The 13,753-nt window shown below is 40.9% G+C and overlaps 1 protein-coding gene across 1 annotated transcript in view; it reads left to right on the top strand.

The window, feature by feature from the left end:
• KAT2B (lysine acetyltransferase 2B) overlaps positions 1-13,753 on the top strand; it is a 99,547-nt gene that overhangs the window by 35,393 nt on the left and 50,401 nt on the right. Inside the window, 1 exon segment of the mRNA XM_038570735.1 lies at positions 10,985-11,130. Within this exon segment, the coding sequence (XP_038426663.1) occupies positions 10,985-11,130 (146 nt within the window).

Raw genomic sequence — 13,753 nt, 5'->3', positions numbered from 1 at the left:
AATTGGGAATTAGGGAACAAGAATTCTAGGCCTGGGTCAGCAGTTTACCAGTCCCGTAAATGCTTTGCAGTTCAGTATCTTCATCCATGTTATAGCCACTTGCTACATGAGCTAATGAACACTTGAAATATAGCTACTCCAAATTAAGATGAGCTTTAAGTATAAAATACATGCCAGATTCTGAAAGCTTAGTATAAAGAAAAAGTGAGCTATCTCATGAATATTGATATGTTGAAATGACATTTTAGGAATATTGGGTTGATAAAATATATAATTAAAATTAATTTCACCTGTTTCATTTTCAGTGTTGCTAGTTATAAACTTATACATATGGCTCAAATTATATTTCCTTTGGATAGTGCTGTCTGAGAACTTTCTAGTCCATTTTCTGAAATTGTTATTTGGGATTGTTACAATCAAGTTCATTTTACAAAAATTTAAAAGGGGGTACTAACAAAACACTTCAGTAGCCCAAACATTTCTTCTTATTTTAGTATTAATAAAAATTCCTTATCTTGGGACTACTTATTTAAATAGCAATCTGCTTCTATGATCAGGAAGGAGGAAATAAAGCATTGTGATCAAACACAATTGAAACTTTTGTTGTCATTTTGGATTCCATTGTTCTGAACTGTGCCAGGACGTACTGATTATTACATTTGACTAGTGATAGTTTTTTGCAGTTGTGTGTGGGAGGTTTTTGGTTATTTTTCAGTGCCTTCGCTTTTTTCTGATAAACATACACACATCCATACATCACACAGACACACTCATCTTTAAGCATCACAGTGGTAGAAATTGACAGCTTTTTGTTTTCTACTATGGTTACCTCTGCTTACCTGCTTATTTACAGTAGAAACTTTCTAAAGAAAGTAAAGACTAACATTGACCAGTTATGCTAGAGCTTACTTTCTTGAATAGAAGGAAGTATGAAGTTTTTCTCATGGACTATTTCAAACATTGAAATCATAGGTAAATCATTTGACCCAAATCATTTTCTTTAGCCTTACCACATTTGCATAGACCTCCACCACTTAATCACCCCAGTTCCAATTTACATATGTGTTGTGCAGATTCTAAATGATATAAATAGGGTGCCCAGCACCCTGATACAGTTTTGTGAATCAAGTCAGCATATTTTTTTTTGGCTGAGTGTCTTCTGTTTCTGTTTTTTTTTTTTTTTAAGATTTTTTTTTTTAAGATTTTATTTATTTATTCATAGAGACAGAGAGAGAGAGAGGCAGAGACACAGGCAGAGAGAGAAGCCGGCATCATACAGAGAGCCTGACGTGGGACTCGATCCAGGTTCTCCAGGATCATGCCCTGGGCTGCAGGCTGCGCTAAACCACTGCCACCGGGGCTGCCCCTAAGATTTTATTTTTAAGTAATCTCTACACCCAACACAGGGCTTGAACCTACAACCCCAAGATCAAGAGTTGCATGCTCTACCAACTGAGCCACCCAGCTGTCCGTGTTTTTACTAACGCCATCTTTTACACATAGGTTTCAGAGTTGTTAGGAGCTGTGAGTCTGGTACAGCAGGAGTTAAGGGTATAGTTTGGTAATATATTTCCTGGTCACTTGTTATAAGTTACATTTCCCTACCTTCCTTGGGTCATGAATTTGATTTTCTCTCCATGTGCCTCTTCCCAGCTCTGCCTGAATTGAGGTTTCTTCTCTGTATTCTTCAGTTCTAGCTGCAGTAGCACCTGGAGTCCCCAGCTCCATCCCTGTGCACCTGGCTTCCCAAGAGAGTAGTGATCTAATCTGATCTAAACGTTCTCCTGTTTAACCCCTCTGAGCCTCCCACTACTCTCAGAACGAAATCCTGGTTTTGTAGAGCGTGAAGGATTGTTCTGGCCTCTGCCATCTGGTCCTTCCCCCAACCGTCTATGCTGCATTCTGGCCACCACGCCGCTCCATGTTCTTTGAATGTTCTTGACACTTTCTCCCACCCTTGCAGTAGATGCAGAGGCTCGCAGCACCCACAGTGCTTTTTCTTCATTCTCCTCCAGGGGAACCCTGCTCACCTCCCAGGTTTGACTTTTTAGAGCTTGGTAGAGAGAATAAAGGCTTTCTTGAGGCTTTACTGCAATGTTCCTTGCATAACTATAATCATTTATAATTATATATATACACTATATATAATAAATGGTTTTATAATATGTAATTATCTAATATATAATTTATAGTAATTTATTGTAGGTTTTCTGTAGTAGGCTAAGGTTAAGGACTGACTTTTTCTCTAATTCCTAATAGATTTAGTTCCTGGAGCATAACTGGGCTTTATTCCTTCATTGATAAACACTCACTGAATTCAGGAATAACTAAAAAGATGACTGGTTGCATTTATTTGCAGGGGAGCTTACATAGTTTATAATCTGTACCTGAACTATCCAGAACATTAGTCACTTATCACATGTGGCTGCTGAGCTCTTGAAACATGGCTAGCTTGAACTGAAATGCACTGCAATTGTAAAATGCCCACTGGTTTTGAAGACTTAGTATGACAAAAGAATGTAAAATATTGATAATTTTTTACATTGAGTACATATTGAAATGAAAAATCTGGTGTATGTCAGGTTAAATAAAATATGAATAAAATTAATTTCACCTGTTTTACCTTTCTAAAGGGGGCTAGTAGAGTACTTATATGTACATAGGTGGCTTATATTATATTTCTATTGGACTGAACTCATGTAAAGGGCTCTTAATCTTAAACTTCCCTTTTTTCTCCATCCAGAGCTGAGACTATAAAAGAGGAAACCATTTTTAAATGATAAACTTTTGCACATTAGTATATTAAAAAGGTTTCATTGAAGGAATTTGTTTTACCTCTTCTAGCTTTGACCTCAAATTCCCATGAGCAAAAAATGTATTTGAACAGCTTACAAATGCTACGGATGCTCTGCTGTTTGCTTTCTTTCCAGTCCAAAGGAGCAGAGACATGTTAGCTGCCCGCCCAGCTGCTGCCTGTTCACACTGCAGGGCATGTGAGGACTGGCAGGCTGTCCTCAAGAGAAGTGCAGGCCAGTAATACAGGGAGCCAGAGCTCAGAGAGGGTCACAGCCTATGGTGACAGTGTGCTTCCTGTTCCCAGCAAGGCAACAGCTGCACCGTGATCCTTGGCAGCGTGCGTTTGGCAGGTCTCTCTGTGGCACCCTGGGTATTTTGCGAGTCTGGCACAGCACTGGGAGGCGCCAAGGTACATCCTCCTGGAGAGATATAAAGAGAGTAAAACCTCCCCCAGTCTTCTGGCTCACACCTTCCCTCTGTTTCCCTCTGCTCTCTGTGCAGGGTGGATACTGGGGGAAGACCATGGCTGAGGAGAGTGAGCTTTTCCCACAAGTAAAGGCTTGGCCAGTTTTGAGTAATTATATTGATGCTTTGTACCATACTCTTGGAAGACTATTTGAAATGAAAGGGTCCTTTATATATGATTATTAAATTCTGGGTGGATGAAAATTTTTTTTTTTAAAAAAACCTTTTATTGGGAAATAGTATCAAATTTATAGAAAAGTCATAGGAATAGGAATAGTAACAAAGGACATCCCAAAGCAAAGTCCCATTTTGCTCAGATTTACCTGTTAATAGGATTATGCCCTATTTGCTTTGTTTTTTGCTCTCATATATCTACAAATGTACAGACTCTCTCTGTGTGTGTGTGTATAAGTCTGTGTGTAGTTGTATATATATATTTTTTTCTGGACCATATAAACATACGTTGCATAGACATGTTGGCCTTTCCCCCCCGAATACAATGTATATTTCCTAAAATTAGGGTATTCTTTTATATAACTTTAGTTCATTTACCAACTTAAGTAAGTTTCTGTGTTAATGTAATATTTTAATGTACTGTTTGTATTCTCCTTTTATCATTTGACCCAGAAATATCCTTTATAGCATATTTTCCTTCACATTAAGCAGCCAGTCTAGAATCACATGTGTAGTTAGTTGTCATGTGAAAGGAGAACACTTTGTCTACTCTACTAATACTCAACACTTCCAGGATATGTCTGGCACCAAATATGTGGGGTTTTACACACAAGCAGTTTTCCAGCTCTCTAGTGGACAGCTACAGGGTGTCTTGCAAATTTTAACTCAGTTTTCACACTAACTGCCTGTAGTTAGTGCAGACCCCACAGGGTGAGGGCTCAGTCCCCTTCCTTCCCCTTACTTCAGGTGCCAATCGCAAGCCCGTGTTTTACCTGTGCTTCTGACCCGCTGGCTAGAGATGGGAGATTCTCATGACCTCTTCCTGGGGTTGGATAATTTTCTGGAGCAGCTCACAGAACTTAGGAAAACAGTTTTTTATTTGATTACTGGTTTATCATAAAAGGATACGGGGTCAGGAATAGCCAGTCACTCAGAGCAAGGCAGGGGGAAAGGAGCACGGAGTTCTAAGTATGCCACTCTCCGAGCACCTTCCTGTGCATGCCAAGCTGGAAGCTCTCAAAACCCCTTCATTTTTTTTTTTTTTTAAGATTTTATTTATTTATTCATGAGAGACACAGACTGAGAGACAGAGACATAGGCAGAGGGAGAAGCAGGCTCCCTGCAAGGAGCCTGATGTGGGACTCTATCCCAGGACCCTGGGATCACCACCTGAGCAGAAAGGCAGACACAGACACCCAACCACTGAGCCACCCAGGCACCTCTCTTCAGACCCTTTCAGTTAGGGTTTAACGGTGACCACATTATGTAGGCATGATTGATTACATCTTTGGCTATTAGTGATTAATTCAGCTTCCAGATGACTTCCTCCTCCCACCACAGGTAGAAGAAAAGGGGCTGAAAGTTCCAACCCTTAGGCAAACAGTCCCCATCCTTTAGGGACTTTTAAAGGTCATTAACATAAGCTGTGATGTGGTTGCAAGGGACTTGTTATGAAAAACAAAAGACACTTCCTTCACATTATTGCACTCATTACTTATGACATTCCAAGGGTTTTAGAGAAGCCCAGTGCCAGGGGGAAAAAAAAAGAAGCACTATATCAGGAACAAAGAGCAAATATATATTTCTTATTATAAGTTATTATAAGTTACAATATCACAGCAATATCAATATTTCTATTGATCTGGAACAGCTCCTCAGCTTTTTTTTTCTGGGTTTTTTTGAGGGGGGAGCGGTGGGTCTTTTATGACATTGACATTTTGGTGGAAGAATGTTTTAAATTTTAAAAACAAACCTGTTAAAGAGCCTAGGAGAAAATACATTTTTGTCATCTCTTGTGTATGAAGGGAAGACCTTTGCAAGCCAGACCTTAAAGAAATGCCAGACCTAGATTTGACTTTATGAAAAATTTAAAATTCCTTTAGAACCCACCCAAAACCCAACAAAATCCAGAAGCATTTACAAAGAAGATGAGAGACACAAAGCTCTTTCAAGGCAGTAAGAAAAAGACTACCATCCCAAAAGAGGAGCAAAGGATCTGAATAAGTAGTTGCACAAAAGAACCAATACAGATGGCCAGTGAGTGACCTTGCATGGCCAAGGACATGCAAATCAAAATTGCTGGGGACTCATTAATTTTCAAGATTTACTTAATTACTGAGAAAGATTCCTCACTATAGGCAAGAGTGGGCACATTCTTTCACACAGTTGATAGAGTGTACATTGATGGGCGAAGGTAAACTAGGGAGCATATACAAAAGCTTTATTTATTTAAATGATTTTATTTTTAAATAATCTCCACACCCAACCTGGGGCTCAAACTCATAACCCTGAGATCAAGAGTTGCACTCTCTACCAACCAAGCCAGCCAGGCACCCCTACGAAAGCTTTAAAGGGCAATGATTCAGTGTTATGAGTTCTATGGCAGATTAACTGCTGCAGATTTGTGCATTGTAGTTTACAGATTTTTAATTTAATTAAATTTTTAAAAAAGATTTTGCTTATTTATTCGTGAGAGACACAGAGAGGGGCAGAGATACAGGCAGACAGAGAAGCAGGCTTCATGCAAGGAGCCCGATGTGGGACTCCATCCGGGGACTCCGGGATTATACCCTGGGCTGAAGGCGGTGCTTAACTGCTGAACCACCCAGGTGTCCCAGGTTTTTAATTTTATTTTTTAGTTTTTAGTAATGTGCTTTCAAATTACACGATAGGGGCATATCTCTATAGGTATATGTTAGATGTCTAACAAGTTTTAGATAATTGAAGGTAATCTATTGGCATCAAAAAAGACTTCTTTAGAAAAGACTAAAAGGAGGGTTTCTTTCCATTATGAGTGACCCTTTTTAATTAAAAATGAATTATCAGTACAATAAATAGTTTGGCTTTGTAGTTAGAATGAAGTACACCTGGATGTTTGCATGGGTTAGGATGTTTGCACTGTGGGTTCCTGAGTAAGTCCTTTCCAGTTTTGGCCAATAGCTCCAAAGAGTCAGTCTTTGGATTTGGTGGAGATGGGGTTGTTTGAAGAAAGTGATGTTTTAGGAAGAGTACCCTGTACTCAGAGAAAACGGTCTGGGGCTCTTTTGGTACTCTGGGCTTGAGAGCTCAGTCACCACATGGAGAAGTGGTGATTCTGAGAGACAGTGAGGAAGCTCACCTGAATCTGGTGACTGGGAAGATGAAGGAGGTAAAGGACAATGAAGGAATGAATGACAGGCTTCTTGTCACACATGGGGCTGGCTGGGAGGAATTGCCATCTTGAGGAGGGCCTGAGGATTTTGACCCTAGGGTCAAGGTTGTCTTGATGGTATACACTGATGTTGTTGGGATGGGGAGGCACTAAGGTACAGTTAGTTGGTAGGGTGGATCTGATGAGAGAGAGAGCTGACAGCTAGATGGAGAGACTAGAAAAGGACTCTTGGTCAGAAGGGGCCCATAGTTGGAGAATCTGAGAACATGACAGGTCCAAACAACTAAGTATTTGTACAGTGTAGATATAACATGCTTGTCTAGCTTTCTCATCCAGGGAAGCTTCTCTTTCCTAGCAACTTGTATAGACCTTCTACTTTCCCTTCTCAAGCTGATGGTCCACCCTTCTACTGTCATCTGTCTTCACCCACCCCATCATTTATTCTAGGAAGCTTAACCTTTTTCATATAGTATTATCCTTCTGCCTCAGTATACCCCCTTTCACTCCAGACCCACTTTTCCTTTAGTGTCAGAAGAAGAGATACTGATGCTGTTGTGCTGCAAAGTTAGCCCCATTTGTCCAGCACAGCTGAATTTCCCTCCCTCCTTCTGAGAAACGTGCTGTTCCATTCATCCTCCCTCCTGAGTCCTGTGTGCTTTAGCTTACACACACACAGCTTTGAGGAGAGGTCACAGATTTCATTATGCACAGGATCAGAAGGAAATGAACTTCCTCAGGTCTCACTTCTTAAGCATATTGATGTTTTTATCTGGTCTGTTCTTCAGAATATGCTGGGAGATGTTCCCAAACAGTGGTTTTCAAACTGTAGAGCCCCCTCACACGGGGAGGAGATGCCCCCCAACCTCGCCTTCTGAAAAATAGGCACTTCCACTTCTGTTTCAATCAGAACAGCTCTAATTCTGATTAAGAATTCATTTGGGTTAAGCGTTTTGTAACTTAAAGAAAATGAACCATTGGTTTAAAAAATAAATCATAGCTTGTACTTCCATGAGGTAAACCCACTTAATGTTAGCACCTTAGTTACACTGTTTTATATTGTAGAGAATCTGAAGGAATTGATGTAAACTGACTGCTTTCATAGCTTATCACTGAAAAGCAATTAAACATTACAAGGTAAAAATAGTCTTCAATAAAATTATTTCTGTAAATAACTGACATAAAAAATTTTGACCTAGTTGTCTCCAGAATGAGGCCTATGTCCCAAAGGCTTCAGACTGACCTCAAGGAAAATTTTTTAAGTAAAAAAAAAAAAAAAAAAAAAAAAAAGATGACCTGGCAAACAGTCTGCCTAAAAGGAAGTCTAATTTTGGACATCTTTTAGAAAATGATGAAGTCATATATTGTATAACCAATAGAAAGTAATAGATTTGCATGTTAATTTTTTATTTACACACATGTATATATGTGTAATTTTTCCATGATATGTTACTTATGTTCTGAGTTTAGTCAGTTACTCTCTTTTTGGTAATGTTGATGTTTTCAAGTTTAGATGTATGTACTAGATTTATTCCACAATTTCTAAGGTAGACAGATCACCAAATTTCCTTCCTCTTCTCTTACCCCTAAAAATGCTTTATGGGGTTCCCGTGCATGCACACACATGCACACACACACACACACACACAGGTCTAGATATGTGCACATCACACTCATCACTAGTGGCCTGTGACGTTGGGCCCATCACTCTGTTTTTCTTTTTCTCTGCATAAGAAAGGAATGAAAAGTGAGTGGCTGCTGCCCCTCTAATTATGAGTTCTTTAATCTGGCTTCCTCATGTACACTTACAAGTCCCAATCTCTTGGTATTTAATCCTCTTGACTCTCTGAAAATGCTTCTTATCGGATATTTTAGTTTGAGCTCCCTCAGAAGCAGAGTCCAAGACAAGGATTTGAGTGCAAGTAGTTTATTTGGCATGAAGCGAGGGGAGTAGGAAAGCTAAATGAGGAGGAAAAAGTGGCCAATAAAGGGTGAATTACTGAGCCGGCTTCCCACCTTAGGCAACTGCTACTTAATTTTGTGGGGGAAATTTTGGGAGTCAGTTTTTCAACCTGAGGGATGAGAGATCTAGGGTATTTATTTTTAGGCTAATGTCTTAGTATTGGGTTGAAGGCTGCTGCTGAGTGGCAGGTAGGTGGCAGAGCAGATTACAGTGACAGAAAAAGCCCTTAGGTAGAGAAACAGAGCTGTTGGTAGTTGGATGCTAGGAGGTATGCCCTGAAGTGGGAAAGAAAGGGGATATGGGAAGGTACCAGCAGCATTCTCTGTCCCAGTCTCCTGATTGAGCTTCATGGTTTATTTAAAAATTTTAAAGATTATTTATTTGAGAGAGCATGCACAAGCTGAGGACAGGGGCAGAGGGGGAGGGAGAGATTGAGGACAAGCAGACTCCTCACTGAGTGTGGGGGCCTTATGTGGGGCTCTACCTCAGGACCCCGAGATCATGATCTGAGCCAACACCAGGAGTCTGACGCTTAACACTTAACCGTCTAAGCCACCTGGGTGCCCCAGGCTTCATAGTTTAATGACAAGAGCACCATGGTCTCTGGAGTAGACTGACCCATGCCTGACACCTAACAAGTATTCCTGAATAATCTTTAGTTTTATCTCCTTTTAAGAAGGCAAACGAAAGCCCACTACTCTTCTACATAGTTTAGTCTTTAACTTCTGTGTTTCAGCATTTTGAAGCCAGCACACCAAGAGCTATATCCAATAAGTTTCCCCTTGAAGTGTTATGTGATAAACATAGTGATAAGTACTGGAGATGCAGAGGTAAGAGACATGATCCTGACCCAGAGGAGTTCCTGAGCTAGGGACTGATTATTGAGTGGCTGATCCAGAAAACTCTTTTCAAGTGAGAAAAGAAGTGAATCAGCTGATCAACAAAAAGTGTGCTTGTGGGTGCTGTGGAATTTGGTTCAAGTGTTCTTCCCATTTGGAACCTGGCCCTGCATTGTTCACTAAGTTTGGATAAAACAGCATCTATTCTCTAAGCCTCAGTTTCCTCAGTTGTCAGATGGGATCGCTAATGCCTACTCATGGGATTATTTGAGGATTAAATGCAATAACCTTAATAAGTGGACTGGATCTGTGTAGAAGAGAGGACAGGGGCCTGGGAGGGAAGGTTGATGGTGAGGTCACTTACTATCGATCTTATAGAACTAAGTCAGAAAAATGGGTTTGTGGGCTTGATCATGGAAGGCTTTGAATCTCAAACTCAAATAGGCCTTGGGATTCTGGTACAAGGAGAGGCTGAAGGAATGTCAGTCTTCACACTAATATGATAATCTTGGCTCACAGCTTTCACAGCCATGGTGGAGACCAGCCATATTCTTATGTGGAAACACAGGAATTAAACACTGTCAAAAAGCAGAAAGAGACCCATAAGTACAAAATGATGGTTGCCAGAGGAGTGGAGGTGGGTGGATGGGCAAAGTGGGTGAAGGGGGTAAGGGGAAGTCCAGGTTTCTAGTTAGGGAATGAATAGGTCATGGGGATAAAAAGTATAGCACAGAGATTATAACCAATGTTATTGTGATAACGTTGTGTGGTGATGGCAGCTCCATGGTGGTGAGCACAGCATAATGTATGTATAGACTTGTCAAATCACCATATTGTACATTGGGAATTAATGTAATGTTGTATGTTGACTATACTTCAATTAAAAGAATTTAGGGACACCTGGGTGGCTCAGCGGTTGAGCGTCTGCCTTCAGCTCAGGGCATGATCCCAGAGTCCTGGGATCGAGTTCCCCATTGGGCTCCCTGTATGGAGCCTGCTTCTCCCTCTGCCTGTGTCTCTGCCTCTCTCTCTGTCTCTCATGAATAAATAAATAAAATCTTAAAAAAAAAAAAGGAATTTAATACTATGATGACCAACAAGTGGTGCCAACACTGGATCTTAAACAATCCATTATCAGGATGCATTAGCCACTGGCCTATTTTTGGTCTTGAAAGGGGAGGCTAAGGCTCAGCAAGGTGACAGTCTTTTTTTTTTTTTTTTTTTTTTAAGATTTTATTTATTTACTCATGAGAGATAGAGAGAGAGGCAGAGACATAGGCAGAGGGAGAAGTAGGCTCCTTGTAGGAGCCTGATATGCGACTTGATCCTAGGACCCCAGGATCACACCCTGAGCCAGAGGCAGATGCTCAACCACTGAACCACCCAGGTGCCCCAAGGTGTCAGTCTTTTAATTATAAGTCGACTTTGTGAGAAGATGTAGATCTTAGAAGAGTTCAGATATTTCCTCTGTCTACAATGTAATCTAATGGACTGGTGTCCCAGAAGGTTTGGAGAGAGACCCTTTTCTATTTTAAAATTGAGAACATTTGCAGTTTCCAACTGATGTGTCACCTATGTTCCTTTGATCTTTGTCTTCAGCTGCTCATGTCTCCCACCTGGAAAATGTGTCAGAGGAAGAAATGAACAGACTCCTGGGAATAGTGTTGGATGTGGAATATCTCTTTACCTGCGTCCACAAGGAAGAAGATGCAGATACCAAACAAGTTTATTTCTATCTATTTAAGGTGAGGTTTTACCATTATAAAAAGGTGTTTCTTCTTTCTCTCATTGTTCAAATGTGCTCAGTTTCTGCACACCAGGTCATGGGTGGGAATGATATGTTTGCCTTCAGGGTTTATGGAAGCATGCATTTTTTCATGAGGGATTCTCTAAAATGACCCACCATGTGTTGAACACATCACTCTCCTTGAAAGCCTTCATATTTGTATGCAGATTTGAATATCTTTATTTGCTTATGCTTATAGATTTCTTTCCATCCACCCATCCATTCATCCATCCAAGTATGTATTGCACACCTGCTCTGTGCATGGCACTCATGTAGGCATGAGGGATAGAGCAGTGGGCAAACAAAGTCCTTGCCCTCATGGAGTTGACATTTCAGTAGAAGAGGCAGACAATCAACCCATAAATAATATATTTGCAGGTGGTGATAAGTGCTGTGAAGAGAAACAAAGTAGGGTAAGTGGAATCAGAATGGCAGGGATGGTGGTGGGTGGGAGGACATAATAATAAGGAAGAGCAGTTAAGAAAGGCCTCTTTGAGAAGACCACAGTTGAGCAGAAACCTGAGTTGGGGGCCAGGATCCATTGCTGAAAATGGCTGAGGGAAGAGCTTTCCAGGCAACAGAAGGAACGCCATCTAGGCCTTGCCCTGACTGAGCTTGGTGTGATGAGGGAACAGCAAGGAGGCCTGTGTAATGGAGCCCGGTGAGCAAGGGGAGGGTGGAAGGAGATGTGGTTGGAGGGTGGCGCCAGGGCCTTTGACTCTCAGGCTTCAAGGGGAGGAATCAAGAATTTCCAAATTTGGGCATCTCACCACTGTCCTCTGTGTCTTGTTGACAGCAGCCCCCGATTTCTGCTGCCACTCCCTATAGCTTCTTCTTCATGGCTCTGCCTCAGCTCCACCTAGGTCACATCCACTCCCTTCCTACAGACATAGGTCTCCCCAGGCTCTGATTGCTGTCAGGCTGGACAGATGGGGGAGAGAAACTGGTGGTGGGAACAGACAGAAAGACTTCTGGTTGCCAAAAATACATTCTTAAAGGGGGCTGACAGAAGAAGTAATTAAAAAAAACAAAAACAGAGGGGCACTGTTGATTATGTTGTATTGTATAATATTTATAAGGTTCTTTAAAAAAGAAAACAAAACGCTCTACTCAGTTTATAGCTAGGAAAGGTTTGCCTCTTTAATAACCACTGTGCTTCATTTTATATGACAAGGATAGGAAAATTTTCCATTGAGTTCCCTCTTTTGCCTTTGACTGCTAGGGATCTCAGGCAAATTTTGTATCCCAGTTCCTGTAGCTGTTTTTTCCTTTTTTTTTTTTTTTTTAAGTCTGAATTTACCTGATACATAATTTTCCCTTCTTCCTATTTATTAGCTTTTATCTTTTTTTTTTTTTTTTTTTTTTTGGTGGGGGGAGTGGTTTGAGGATAGAGAGGAGACAGGTGTGGGAGTGAGAATTGTATTTTTAAGCTTTGGGGTCATGTGGGGATATTAGTTCTGATAAGATTAATGGGAGGTGGGGGAGAGGAGAAAGAGAGAGAATGAGAGGACAGGTGTGGGCAGAAAGAGAGGAACCCCTGAATTCCCCACTACCATTATCAGGCCCTGGGCTACTCCAGGTGACAACTTGTTGACATGGCCCTGAGGCCTGAGTCATCCAGATTGAACCCCCTGGCAGGTTCATGCTGTTTAGAGCTTCTTTGGAAAAAGATCTTAGTTGAAGAAAAACAGCGTCTGCATGACTGCAGCGATTATTTGTCTTGGAACCAAGCGCCCTGGCAGCCCCACCGCCCTGCTGGAAGTGAAGGTGGTGTCAAGGTTTCCATCCTGCCAGCCTCCTCTTGATTCCGTTTATAACTAACCAAATAGGCCAGACAGCATTGCTTGGCTTTGAAGTACGTTTTGTCTCTCCTTCTCATAACCTCCCTCATCTTTAACAGCGCAAATATATTTACTCATGGGAACAAAATCTAAAATATTCAGCAGTCTCCCCCAACTCCTCCCAGAGTTGTTCTTTGGGCAAATAGGTAATAAATCATCCATTCCTTGGCTTTTGTAAAGCAGTTCTTGTGTCTCATATGTCTCTATAATTAAATTAGAATGAAATATATTCTACATCTAAGTAACATTTAACAAATTTCAGGCTTCAATGTTGAAAATAAACCCAGTGGAAAGCTGCTTCCTAAAGCTCAGTGTATCCTAGAGCTTGTAAATGTGGCTCTGGAGCTCGACTCTCTGGGCTTTAGTCCTGGCGCCATCTCATGTGAAATGTGACTTTGGGCAAGTTGTCATCCCCCACTTTCCTTATCTATAAAATACAGACAGTAATAGAGCCTACATCTAAAGGTTGTTAGGAGTATTAAACAAGATAAGACTTATAAAGAACTATAAAGAGTGCCTGGTGAAAGTTAAGGATGCAAATGTTTGCTGCTACTATTAAATTTCTTTTATATGCCCACTCATCCCGGCTCCATCCTTTTGTAGATGGAGAAGTTGAGATTCAGCGTCTCCCTAACCATCAGTTTCTCTCCAAATTGAAACTCTCAGTGGACCACGTTCCTAGATGGTCATATTTAAAGTGGGCAAAGTAGGCAGCCAGAATTATTTGTACTTAAATTCTGC

Source organism: Canis lupus, chromosome 23 (assembly GCF_011100685.1).
Source record: "Canis lupus familiaris isolate Mischka breed German Shepherd chromosome 23, alternate assembly UU_Cfam_GSD_1.0, whole genome shotgun sequence".
Classification (NCBI taxonomy): Eukaryota; Metazoa; Chordata; class Mammalia; order Carnivora; family Canidae; genus Canis; species Canis lupus.
This window is presented reverse-complemented; position numbering and strand designations above follow the sequence as displayed.